Source organism: Mytilus edulis, chromosome 1, assembly GCF_963676685.1.
Source record: "Mytilus edulis chromosome 1, xbMytEdul2.2, whole genome shotgun sequence".
NCBI lineage: Eukaryota > Metazoa > Mollusca > Bivalvia > Mytilida > Mytilidae > Mytilus > Mytilus edulis.
In genome coordinates, this window is record NC_092344.1 from 5,477,892 (window position 1) to 5,492,122 (window position 14,231).

Below are 14,231 nucleotides of genomic sequence, written 5' to 3' on the forward strand. Positions count from 1 at the left end.
TTAGGGAATTTGGCATGGATGGCAGTTAAAAAAAAAATCACAGTCAATTTTATCAACTGTTCCAAAATCACGTCTACTCTATTCAGAGTATTGTATAGCTACAGGCTTGGGATTTTGGACTCTTGTTAAAGATCGTATATTGATCTCTACATGTCTTTTGACTATTTGTTTCGTTGGCTTGAAATCTTATTTGCGTGTATCAAAGACTCCTACAAAAGAAGTACATGTTTAAAGAATGGTCCCTCCCTTTTCCAATGCTACTCGAACGAGATTATGAAAGTTTACGGTGTATAAGTAAAAACAAACCATGTAAACCATTGAATCGAACAGTGACAGACTGATATAATTGCAGCCTACAAAATTTACATGCATACACATGCAGCTGAAGGTGAAGGTAAACCAGATTGCACAGTCATCTAATCTCTGTATTATATATAACCCGTGTATCAGCTTACGTTAGATATCTGTCTCTCAGAGATCTGTCTAATTATTATACTCCCTTTATGTTGTGCTGCCGATGATAGTGTAACGATGCAAGTCAGGTAAGATCATTTCTCTTTTCTATTTTGTGTAAATTTCAAAACAAAAACAAAAACAACTGAACTGTGACAAAAAGTTACTCAAAGTATTATTAACCATAGATTTATATATATATTCAATTCAACTCAGGTCTTTGATCTTACTCGAGCAATAAACAGATTCGCTTTATTTTCCAAATTTTATCTAATATGTTTACTAGTATTCGTTTATTCATATTGCACGCTCGTGTGCATGCATGTGTACTGTTGGCAATCACACACTGGTAGACATACATATAGAAAGTGTATGTCAATAAACTGTCAATAGATATGAACCAAAACTAGCAACTGATGTAACATACATCGCCAAGAAATCATAACTAATTATGCATAAATTACAAGTTGGAATCGTGCCTGAAAGACGTAGTAATAATTGGCTTCTTGTCTGTTAGTGTCTCTTAGTCATCATATGTAAACAATCATAAATCATCATTCTTATAGGAAACAAAGACAAAACAAGAAGGTAAGAAAGTGTTGTCAATTTTTACTTTAAGACTTTTTTATGAAGTCTTTATATGGTATCACGACATTTGGAATTGTGTTAGGTTAACAATTTAGAAATCCGTTTATAACATTTCATACGGCTGCATATTGACATTATGTAAACAATGCAATCGCATTTAATTTACAGTTACACAAACACATTTGTTTTGTTCGCACCACAATTGCATAGGAAATCTGGTATAACCATATAACCATATCACTTGTCTTCGGCGAACACATTATTTACTGAAATAAAACGGATTGTTATGATAAGGTGTATATTTTCGTATATACATAATATTTGGAAAAGGTAGCGTATTAATGATTGACGAAAGGTAATCTCGAGAAACGTCAAAGGAAACGGCATGTTTTCACAAATTTCAGGAGACAATATAATTATATGATATTTGGAACGAAAAATAGAGCTTAAGCTATTATATCAAGCTATTTCAAACATTACATAACGTTCATAAATAATTTTGTTTCATGTATGCAAACTGTTTGCATATTGTATATTAGATCCATATGTCAAAATAATCCGATTATTATCACATATGGCTAGGGTCAGACAGTGATGAAGAGATAAAATAATTGGACAAATGAAATATCTGAAGCATTACCGACTGTGGTTTTACATTAGATATGAATACTAAGATAATACATGTATACCTTAATAGTTTAAGATGCTTATGACATCGATTATATAACCATGGGAATATTATATTTCATTTTACTTCCATGATACAATCAGAGACTTGTATGTATACCAAGCACATGTATAACCTTATTTAAAAAAAAATATCACCCATCCATGTGTAACTTCGCGCGTGTTACGTACTACAAATGAAATAAAATCGACAATTGAAACGGGGAATGTGTCAAACGGTCCAAAACAGCATAAGGCCACCAATGCTTAGGTCTGCAACATAGTGAAAAAAATCCCTCACATGGAGACAGGCCTCACTGAGCCGGTCCCTTAGCAATAATGTATACTAGTTCAGCAAAAATGGACGTCACACTAAACTCCGAAAATAATAAATGAACCAAAAATTAAAAAGACATACAACGATAATAAGGTCAGAAAAGGGACAGGCAAAAATATATACGACGGGGTTAAACATGTTTTGTGACATCTCAACCCTCCCCTATACCTCTAGCCAAAGAAGATTTTAAACAATCGCATAGCAATACGCACAGTAGATTCCAGTTTAAAAGAAGTCCGATATTATAATAGATAACACTGAGAACAAACTAAGTAAAATGTAAATGATCAACATAAATTAAATTAACAAAGAACCACTAGCAGTAACTAACATGCCAACTCCAGACCTCAATTAAACTTATTTAAAGATCATGTCTTCATCATATGAAAATCAAGCACAATCCCCTCCCATTAGTGGTTTAGTATCATACCACCATAAAATATACGAGAAGAACATAGCCTGTATCATATGCCAACAACTGTTTTAGAATTAATGTGGATATTGCCGATGCAAAGACCCTATGAGTGAATATCAATATTAATTCAGCCTTTTTTCATATATTTGATCACAAGAGATTAAAAAAGTCAAACATATGAAAGGTCAATGGAAAGGGGGAATATGTCAAAGAGACAACAATCCACCGCCCAAAGAGAAGAAAACAGCCGGAGGCCAGCAGCGACAAAAATTCCGAACCCGGAGGTGGGTTTTAGCTGGTCCCTAATAAAATGTGTACTAGATCAACGAAAATGGACGTAATACTTAAATCAAAAACATATAAACGAGTTAAAATTTAAAACCACCCAAGACTAACAGTGGAGGCACAAAACTGCGGCGGGGTTAAGCATGTTATGTGAGATCTCAACCATACCATATAACTCTAACCAATGAAGAATAAAGAAACACACAGACAACAATAAGTACAGTAAAGCTCAGTTTAAAACAAATCCGAGTCTGATGTCGGTAACAAATAAAACTAAGCAAAATGACAATGATACACAAATTAACAAAGGACTACTAGCAGTTACTGACATGCCAGCTCCAGACCTCAATTAAAGTTATAGAAAGATTATGTCTAATTCATCATATGAAAATCAAGCACAATTCCTACCATAACATAAGGGGTTTATCATACCATCATTAAATTTATGAGAACATATAATAACCCGTATGGTGACAAAAACTCGTTTTAGAATTAGTAAATTCAGAACTGACAAAGAAACAGTATAGCTTAGTGCCGCTATCCTATTTTTTTTATAAATTAATAAGCATTTCAAGTTTTCAACACATTAATTAATTTAAAAAACGAATAAATGGACAATTAAATAGTTATGCTTTTCTTTTTACAGGAAAATGACTCTGAATGGTGAAAACCAACCTGGTTGGGAGGATTTGCCTGAGATAATTTTTGAGGAAATATACAGTTATCTATCTCCAAAACAAAGACATTTAGCATCACAAGTATGCTCCACGTGGTATGCTGCGTTTTACTCACCGAGAGTATGGGAAACATTTGTCTTAGAGAAAAAGTCTTTGACAAGGAGAAGGTTTAACTTCTTTAAAGGTATCCAACGAGAATTGTGTCCTAGAAAAACTCAGATGTGTCTTTATCAAGTCGGAAGATATTTCAAGAAGATGAATATCATGCCGTCAATTGAATACTTCAACGTGTACGAGTTTCTCAGAATTCTACAGGCATTTTTGTCTTTTTATGAAGACTATCCGATGCCTTTGTTAAAGACATTTCATTTCATATTTGCATGTGAAAGTTTTGATATAAGTGGACGACAGATTCACGGCACAGGAGGAAAGATGCTTGAAGGTCTGAAATCTTTAATGGAAGCTCTTCGGGGTGTTAAGTATTTTACAGTTAATCAGCTCATGTTGGCAAACGACGACCTTGATGGAGTTCTTGAGTCGGTCAGTAAGCAATGCTCACAATCCATCATACGTCTTGAAATCTTAGATTTTAGTAGCAGTCCGTATCCTCTGACAGCAATAGTCAATTGCTTTGAGAATTTGCAGACATTAGTTCTGGGACCCCATAATGTGGATGATGAAGTTGTGCTTTTACTGGCCGGTACTGTTTTAACTGAGCTTCAGCTTGTCCAAGATAGGTATACATGTGATGCGTTACCTGTTTCTGCAGATGCTTGGAGATTGGTCAGAGAGATGGCCCCACATTTGAAAGTGTCTCTTGAAATAAGTGGCCGGACAAAAGATGAACTGTTGATACAGCCACACGCACCTGTATATAAGATCGTTCTAGCAACTCCAACTTACAGAATCACAGACCTCTTAATGACCTCTGTCATATACAATTATCAATCAACACTTGAAATATTTGCTCAAAAGGTATTTGTACGTGGTTCTAGGGCATTTCACGATCGCTGTGATTCCTCGGTGTTGTCTCTGGTAAGACATTGTCCAAAACTTCACACATTGATTGTAAGTGAACGGATGTCAACAATGACTGTCATCCTTCTTGCAGAAGAAGGAAACTTAGAAAATCTGTACGTTCGACGATACGCTCTCATTAAAAGAGCAGACTGGCCACGATGCAGTAACTGGACTCAAGAGTTTTATAGAGGTGTTAAATACTGTGCATGGAGTTATGGAAGAACAAGGGAACGAATAGAAAAGATTTATGGCAAAAGATGGTCTTTTCTCAGAGACAAACAGTTTTGCGCATTGTAAACGCTTTACTGATTGTTGTATATTTATCCAGTATTTGATCTCTGCTTGCCCTTTTTATACAGTTGTTGTCCTTTTATTAAGAAAAAAAAATTGTCGGTACCATTTTGTTATCATTAGATATATAGTCTATTTGACAAGATGGCCATTTCTTAAACAAAATTTTGGTTGAACATGCATTTTTAATCAAGAGTTACTCCGGTTGAAAATGCAAGTTAGATGACCAAAGTATTTTGGTTTTTTTATCGTTATAGAAGAATATAGTTAATATATTGAGAGAGAGAAAAAAAAACAATCTGTATTTCAAAAACACAGACTTAATAGAAATTAAAAGATGTGGTATGAGTGTCAATGAAACAACACTCCATCCAAGTCAAAATGTGACTGTGAAAAAAATAAGCCCTCTCCCTCCCGAATTGAAGTTAAATGGTTGCTCCCGAACCCCTTTTGAAGTTAAATAGTTAATCTATTAAATATTGCCTATGTAGCATTCGGAATTATGATTTTTAATGCTCTTCATATTGTATTTGGTTTGGATTTCCAACTGTTTTGATTCGAACGCCGTCAATGGGTCTTACGTAGACAAAACGCTCGTCTGGGGTACCACATCGATTGTTCTAAGGTCTGGTAGTTTGGAAGAGTTTTTACAACTACTTGGTCGATGCCACTACTGGTGGAGGTAATAACTATAACTTCTGTAGGTATGAAATACTCATGCTCATTACCATCGTCGGGGCTGTCCTTTTTGTCGATAACTGTTGGGTTATTTCCTTGTCCAGAAAGTTCATTTTAAACTTTGTGTTGATTTTTGCTGGAGTGGAACTACATAAAAATAAGGAGATACCAATGAGATAACTATCTACCAATGTTCAAGTCAAGTGGATGTAAGCAAAGTTCATATGAAATAAAATCAGTTAATTGATATAAAAATAAGAAGATGTTGTATAATCATGATAATTGCTAACAAGACTGCAAGATAAAAACTAATAAGAGTCTTGTCATCACAAACCGACGTATTTTCTTAAACGTTTCCCCCTTATCGTGATTGGCAGTGAACGTCCACAACTCTTTGCTTGGGTAAATCACTGTTATCTGATTCCTCTTCACTGTGTTGGTTCCCCGGATTGTCATCTGATATGTTTTTTATATTTATTTTATTTTATCAAAACACAATACATAATCATGATAATATACAAAGGTATATAAATTATTCTTTACAATGCAGGTAATACATTACAGATAATCATAATTAAGTTAATTGTAATGTAATGTAATGTAATAAGTTTATTGCAAATCAGCATATAATATAATGCTATAGCATCAACAACATATATAATATAGTAAGCGACATAATATAAATGAAAACAGAAATCAAAATAATAACACAAAAAAAAACCAAAAAAAAAACCAACACCAGATATTAAACAGATAGTAACATATATAATCTACTTTATCAGTTGTGACCGTAGTTTCCAGTTTTCATTTAACAAACAACAAAGTTTTAATACCAAAGTCCTTGAACTTGTTTGAATAAGTGATAAACATTTTGACATATTAGGCCAAGAACAATAATATTTAGGCAAAAATCTTAAACGCAGATGTCTATAGGCTGGACAAATCATTACAAAATGATATTCATTTTCAATAGCTTTCATATTGCAACATTGACAAAGTCTTTCATTACGAGGCACATTATTATATCGTCCAGTTTCAATGTTGAGTTTAAGTGAACCACACCTAAGTTTTGCTAAGAGTTTAACATTGACATCAAGAAGTAAATATTTTTCTAAACAAAAGTCAATTTTGAACATTTTCAAAATATCCAATTTTTCACAATCGAACATACTAGAACGCCAGTTTTGTATAAACTGATCATAGAGGCGTAGTTTCAAAACATCATATGAAAAAAATAGATTTTCTTGGTTATACCATAAAAAATTATAACCAAGATCATTTAACAAGGTACGAACATTTGACGCCCAGTTTGTTTTACCATTCTCAGCATCATTAACCAACATTTTATATACATCAAATACAATAGGTTTCTTGGTAACAATTTTCAACCAATATTTAAGTATTCTTTGTTTTCTAATAATATACATTGGGAAATGTCCAAGTTCACCGATAACAGCACAAATAGGTGAATTTTTACCAACTTTAAGTACAAATCTACAAAATTTATTATGAACCTGTTCAATGTCCTTGGCATGATGAAACCCCCATATCGCAGAACCGTAGCTTAAGATCGATCCAACAAGACTATCGAACATTTCACATTTCTGTTGAGTTGATATGTATAGCATCTTAAATGAATTAAAGATTGACGCAAGAGCTTTATTAGCTTGCTGGGATAGTCTCTTTTGGGTTTGTTGAAATTTTCCGTTATAGTGAAATAAATTCCCTAGGTAAACAAAAGAGTTCACAACTTTGAGCTCGTGCTTGTCATAATACCAACTGTGATTGACTTGTTGCCATCCATTACGGAATACAATTATTTCAGTTTTATCTTTGTTCACTTCAATGTTCCATTTTAAACAATATTTTAGAAGTTTATCAAGAAGTAGCTGCAGTGCCTCTGGTGTTTTACCGAATAAAACTGTATCGTCAGCAAAAAGTAGCAGATGAATCAAAATACCATTCACACAAACGAAGTCGTCGTTGTTACTTGTTTCAAGCTCCTCAGCAATGTCATTGATGAAAAATATAAAAAGAAGAGGTGATAAGGGCTCCCCTTGTTTCACGCCAGAAATATTTTCAAACACTTCCGAAAATTCTCCATCAGTTTTCACACGGAGGCGCACAGTTGCATATATCGACTTTATCATAGTAATTGTTTTGCTACTTATTCCAGAGTTAAAAAGCTTATACCATAATATTCGTCTGTCTACATTGTCAAACGCTTTACAGAAATCAACAAATGCACAGAATAGTTTTTCTTTATTTTGTAAAGTATGAGAAATAATACCATGAAGCACGAAAATTGCATCAATTGTTGATTTATTCGGTCGGAATCCAAATTGGTATGCTAATAGCTTTTCGTTCTCTTCAGCCCACGTTATAAGACGTTTGTTCAAAATATAAGTAAAAAGTTTGGAAAATATACTGACAAGTATGATTGGTCTATAATTATTTGGGTTTGACAGGTCCCCTTTTTTCGGCACAGAAATAACAATTCCATCACCCCAATTTTCAGGGTAATAACCATTATCGAACAGAAAGTTAAAAAGCGTCAGTAGAATAGGCACAAAAAGTTCGGAATCGGACATGAACATTTCTCCTATGATTTTATCGAATCCTGGACTTTTACCCATGCGAAGGTTTTTAAGTGCGTCTTTAATTTCGCAATCTGTGATAGCGCAGTCAAGTTCTTCAATAGTAAGATTATTCACACATGGATCGTTAATTAATTTTCTAATATCTGACGATACTTCTTTTTGATCACCACCCAAAACGGCTTTAAAGTGCTTGTACATACTGTCCGCATCAACTTTACACGATGATTTAGTTTTTCGTCTAATTTTTGACCAAAATGCTTTTGGTTCCGTTTTTGCCAGTTTGCACAATTCAATACCTTTCGATTTTTTATATTGAAATTTAGCAGAACGTTTAGTCTTGTTATATTTTGTTCGTGCCTGTATATATAATTGTTTGTTTGTTTCATTTCCATTACGTAAAAAAGTATTACGAACTGAATTAAACTGAGCTTTCTCAAATTTACATCTCTGGTTGAACCACTCATTATGTTTTACTGTCTGATTAAATTCCTTTTCATGGGTCAATCTTGAACTACCGAACACCTCAAACGCACAATTATAAATAATATCCGTTAAAGAATTTACCGCCGAGTTTGCATCACCAACTTGTTGTAGATTTTCCACAATCTCCGTCATAACGTTCTTGTGCAAGTTCAATTTAGTAATACTTCTTATAATTACTTATTCTTTTATTAAGAACAGTTTGAGTTTGAGTTTTCTGCTGCAAACTAATTTGTCTATGTTTTGTTTTATTTCTATAGTAAAATTTTGAAGAAGAAAAAAAAAATTGATAGAGAAAAATAAAAGAAAAAAATCAAAAGTTTGTCAAAAGAATAACAAAAAAAATCTAACAAAAAAACAAATACAAGTTTGAAATTTTTAGGAAAAAAAAGAAGAATTGGTCATCTGTGGTTTGCTCTATATATTACTGCCATTATATGGTTTCTGATTGAAGAAAGATGGAGAGTAAAGAGCCAGATTTATAGGTTTCATTAGCAAATTTAAAAACAAAAGTCTTATGTATTTGTGTGATTTTTCTCAGTATAAACACAGAAAGTGCCAGCAATTCCATTCTCTCTCAAACTGTTCTTGGTTTTGTTTGTAAATAGTTATATTTATTTCAGTACAGTACAGATAATTTAACTTATGTTTGAGTGCCTGAAGTGATAGAACTTTTTTCTAACATCGACTTGAATAAATATAATATTTAATACAGAACAATATCTTATTCTGTACAATACAGTTTCTAACATCAAAAATACCGAATACAAAAGTCTTACCGTTATAGTTAAGTGTTACATGTGCTGTAGATGAAGTCCATGTATCAAAATTTTCTAACAAATTTGTACTGCTTCACATTCCCACAATAAGTGTATAATGGTTTCTGGTTGTATATTACAAAAATTACAAAGAGAGCTTTGTACAAGTTTTATCTTTTCCAGGAAATAATTAGTAGTCAAAACTAAGGGGTTTATCCTGTATTGGAACCACTGTGCTCTACTATTTGTAGTAGTTTTAAATGGAAGTGTATAAATGAGTTTCATTTCATCATTAGTGACACCAAACTTTTCCCTAATTTTCATTTTATTTGTTGGTTCCGTAAGATTTTTTCTCAATATGAGGTACATATCTTTAGAAACTTTTTTATGTTTAAAAAAATCTTGATATTATTAGGAATGCTTGGGTAACAATTCTTAATTGGAGATGTAGCATTTTTAACAAAATGTTGTGAATACTGTTTAACACAATTTATTAAGCCATAATATTTCAGAAAATCTGTACCTATTTGATACACCTTCTGGAATTCAGTCAGAGAAAAAAATTCTGCGGCTTCATCTAATAAATCATTTACAATGTGTACACCTTTGTCATACCAGTCTTTGTAGAAAACAACATCATTTTCTATTTTAATTTTCTCATTAAACCATAAAGGCATATTCAAAAAATATTCCCATGTATAATATTCAATATTTAATGCAACAATTTCTTTCCAGGCACTCAAAACATCTTTCCAAAATAGATTTGTGCATACATTCATACTTTTTTCTATGTTTTTGACACCTGTATTTTCTAATAAGTCAAAATCAATCCCATAGAAAGCAAGAGTTTCCTGTATTTTTTTTTATTATTGATCAACCTTCTAACCCATGTACATTTCTGTGATTTTATGAAAGGTTTCAAACAAATCATTTTTAGACCCCCTTCAAAATAATCTTTCACTAATGTTTCTCTCTTAACTTTACCAACTGGTTTTTGCCAAACAAAACTATAAAACAAGGTATCAAGTTTTTGAATAAATCTGGAGTCTGGATTTGGCAATGATGAAAACAGATGGATAAGCTTTGGTAATGCCAATGTTTTAACCACTGCAATACGCCCAATAGGAGTTAAGTTTCTCTTGCTCCATTGCTTTAAAAGAGATTCAATCTCCAATATTTTTTTTGTCATAATTTAATTGTATCATCTTTGATAAATCTACATCAAAGTCTATTCCAAGGTACGAAAAATTATGTTTACTCCATGATAAGTTTAAGCTAGTACAAAGTTCATTCTGACTGTATTTCATACTGCCAATCCATACAACCTGGGTTTTACTGTAGTTAATTTTTAAACCTGAGATTTCCCAAAAATAATTAAGGTTTTTCATGCTTTCCATTAGAGATTCTTCAGATCCATCTAAAATAAATAGCAGTATCGTCAGCAAATTGAGACAATTTATTTTCAATACTAACAGATTTTAACCCTTTTATTTTCTTATTGTTGCGAAGCTTAATAGCTAGTATTTCAGCACACAATATAAGCAAATAAGGAGAAAGCGGATCGCCTTGTCTACAACCCCGTTCAATGTTTAAAAAATCTGATAAATTACCCCCTTGGTTTACAGGTGTAATACCACCAAATCATGGTACGTCACATCCGGTTGCATACGAAAGTAGGCCTAAAAAAATATTCCCTTGAATTTGACAGTTGTAGAAAATTAACCCTGCATTTCAATGCACTTAAATTTTTCTGAGTCGTAAATATGTATGTTGGGTGTCTGAAAGCATCATTCTTTTTTTATTTGATGGTCTTATAAAAATTTTTGGAAAGTTAAGGTTACATAGTTACCAAAGCAGGTAACCAGTAAATAACAGTGTAAAAATTGGGTTGTCTACCCTCGGCGGTGGTTACTTTCTTATATGCAATGAAATGTAGTGTGAAATTTTCACTGTATCACTGGAAAGGATTGAACTTTACACATGCAAAGTATTTCTTTGGTTGAAATAAAGGTAAATACTGTACGATTTTTTTAAAAGTGCCAATTTAACAAAGACTAATAGGGAAAAATCAATGGTGGTATTACACCTACAGCTGAATTAATATTAGAGTAGAAAATTCTCACCCAATTACGAATAGATTGTCCAAAATTGAAAAATTTTAATACTTCTTGTAGGAAATCCCATGATAATGAGTCGAAGGCTTTTTCGAAGTCGACAAAAAGGAGAAGTCCTGGTAGATTTTTTTCTTCTGCAATTTGCATCAAGTCATATAACAATCATGTGTTTTCTCCTATAAATCGACCTAGAACAAAGCCAGTTTGATCATGTTGTTCATATCCTAAATTGTAATAAAAAAATCCAACTGCAATAGTTTATTTCGGTATTAAGTTTATTTCGGCCATGTCCACTTTCCTTTTGTATTACAACATTGATTTTTCTGTGTTGTGTTGATCTTCAACGATTTCTAATAATGTTTTTTTTTACTTATCCGAGAAGTTATGTCCACCACCAAAAGCTACGATGTAAACAAGTACACGGCCTCCAACGTCAAGTACTGTTCCTCTTTTCTTTCGGTCATAGTTATCATTGTGTCTACCTTGTGCTGTTACAACATATCTCTTTTCTTGCTCAAATGACCCGATCCAAAATGCTCTTTCTTAACTGTTTACAAAATTAAATTTTTTTGAAATACTAAGGTTTTCTACCTCAGGAATAGATTACCTAAGCTGGATTTGGATTTTTTTTTAGGAATTTTGGTCCCCAATGCTCTTCAACTTCGTACTTTATTTGGCCTTTTTAACTTTTTTGGATTCGAGCGTCACTGATGAGTCTTTTGTATACGAAACGCGCGTCTGGTGTATGTACAATATTCACAGTCCTGGTATCTGTGATGAGTTTATTTTGCATATTTCGTTGCTAGTTATTTACATGTTTATGTTTCCAGTTTATATTCGCTAACTATTGGTAGCTGTTTTTTCTGCCGAACAATAAGTAATACGGTACAAATCATGTACTAGCTTGTCTGTCAAGTGCAGTTGTTCACATGTACTTATTCGGTAATGTGGGATTTCCAGTCATGTTTCTTTAATACTCAGATCCTAGCATGTTTAGCAGTATACATGCGGTTGAATCTTCCTGAGTGTTAAACTGTTGCCAAAATAGACAATAGCTAGTTCGTGATTTCTCCATTCTTGTGCATAATTCTTGATAATCTAATTTTGAAATTCGGCCCAGGTCTACACGAACTTGCTGTGGTAGTCCATATAAATGTTAAATGACGTGACTCGGGAATTCTTCGGATGTTGTTCGAGCAGTTTGGTTTTTCATTGGGACGGCTTAACCATGACGAGTGAAATGATCGGTAATAACAATGCCGTTTTCAAACAACCTTTAGATTTCCCAATGTTAGGAGGTCCATACATACAAGTTCCATCGGTTTCTTGGTCTTTGGTTTCTATGGTTTACAAGCCATATCTAGTAGGACAATTTCATATTCACAGTTTCCTCTTTGTTGCAAAGGTATTCCAATTACAACAACAATCTTTTCAAACCAGCTTATCGTGTCAAGCCATGACATTGTATAATTAAAATCAAATAGAAACTGTCACAGTACACACGATAAAGCAATCTCTGTGGTATACCATAAACTGTCCTCATCCTGCATCAATGGTATGACAGAAACAGCAACTATAGAAATCGTTAAAAGTATCACTGAAAGCATACTCTTTCGAACCATCTTTAACCAAGCAGACAGTTATCTTCTTCAGAAAGATTGGGAAAACAAATATCAAACACGTTTCAACATATCGCTTGTTTCAAGAATATCGCCCAAAAATCGACCAGTAAAACGAACAACTTACAAACTCCACGGTTATACAATACTAGTGGATAAAGTTGAAGCAAGCAAAAACAAAGTATCAATCAGGAACATATATGTTAGATATACTGTTCCCAGTATCAATCAATAACCACTTAACATAATAATAATAATAAATAAGCTTTATTTAGAGTCGGCAAGGTTTACAAACATAGACAAACATAAGCTCTAATGAGCTTTTGACCGACCTTTTTGATCATGGGATATATACATCGACAATACAGTTTGCAACGGAAATAGGATCTTTGAATTTATCTGTAGAAATCTCTAAGGACTGCACAAAACCTGCATGTGTATAAATGGTAAGACACACAGTGGAATGTACATGCATGCAAGTGTTTCAACAAACAAAAAAAGATCAACCCACTAGAGCAGAATTTAAAGAAAAGATTGGTGCACAACAATCACACAGATTGAACATGTGGCTGTGTCTAAAACATGATCAAAAAGCCTTGAAGAATATAGGAAAACAAACACATTGAATGAATTATATGCAAAATCAAGCATAAGGGAGATTAGTCTCATTTGCACTCTTATCACATCTTCTTATTTATATGATCTACTCCACAAAGATCGTCAACAACCCTTGCCCCAAAATGATAAATAGACCAGAGGTAACCACTTTTCCCCCAAGAAAGAACCATTTTGTTTCTTTCCAAGCACCATCAGTCTACCAACATTAGTATTGTTCTTAACACAGCTAAGTGATTTGGAGCTGCTTTGAAGGCATACTTTGAACAAAAAGTAAGCAACACACAATTTTGATTGTAAAATATTGCAATCATGTTCAAATATAAATAAACAAGAGAACTGAATGTGTTGCCCGACATTGCTTGAGACATCTGCAAATAAAAGGAACATTCAGAAATATAACTACTGGGTGTGGAAGCAAGGAGTTTACAGCAACTACCTGTACTGGGGATTCAATATAATTTATGGAAATGTAGTGAATTTCGTGGGTAAAGATGAATCAGAAATTTAAGTGTTTAAGGAATTATGAATTTCTATGGGCTTGTATGCAGACTGTCAAAACCACAAAATATAATCTCCATAAACATGTAAGTTTTCCTCATTCCTCCAAAATAAAATTGTAGACGTAAGAGATC

General features: G+C 33.1%; 1 protein-coding gene across 3 annotated transcripts; it reads left to right on the forward strand.

Moving 5' to 3' along the window:
• Nucleotides 1-401: 401 nt before the first annotated feature.
• On the forward strand, nt 402-4,837 carry LOC139510116 (uncharacterized). 3 transcript variants are annotated; one of them, XM_071296422.1, is made up of 2 exons: nt 402-542; nt 3,391-4,837. In XM_071296422.1, the coding sequence occupies exons 1-2, from the start codon at nt 532-534 to the stop codon at nt 4,736-4,738; spliced, it is 1,359 nt and encodes a 452-aa protein (XP_071152523.1). In that variant the 5' UTR covers nt 402-531; the 3' UTR covers nt 4,739-4,837. The 3 variants fall into 3 exon arrangements, with proteins under 3 accessions (XP_071152523.1, XP_071152532.1, XP_071152541.1); XM_071296431.1 differs by lacking the exon at nt 402-542 and adding an exon at nt 912-1,041; XM_071296440.1 differs by lacking the exon at nt 402-542 and adding an exon at nt 2,769-2,894.
• Nucleotides 4,838-14,231: the final 9,394 nt, after the last annotated feature.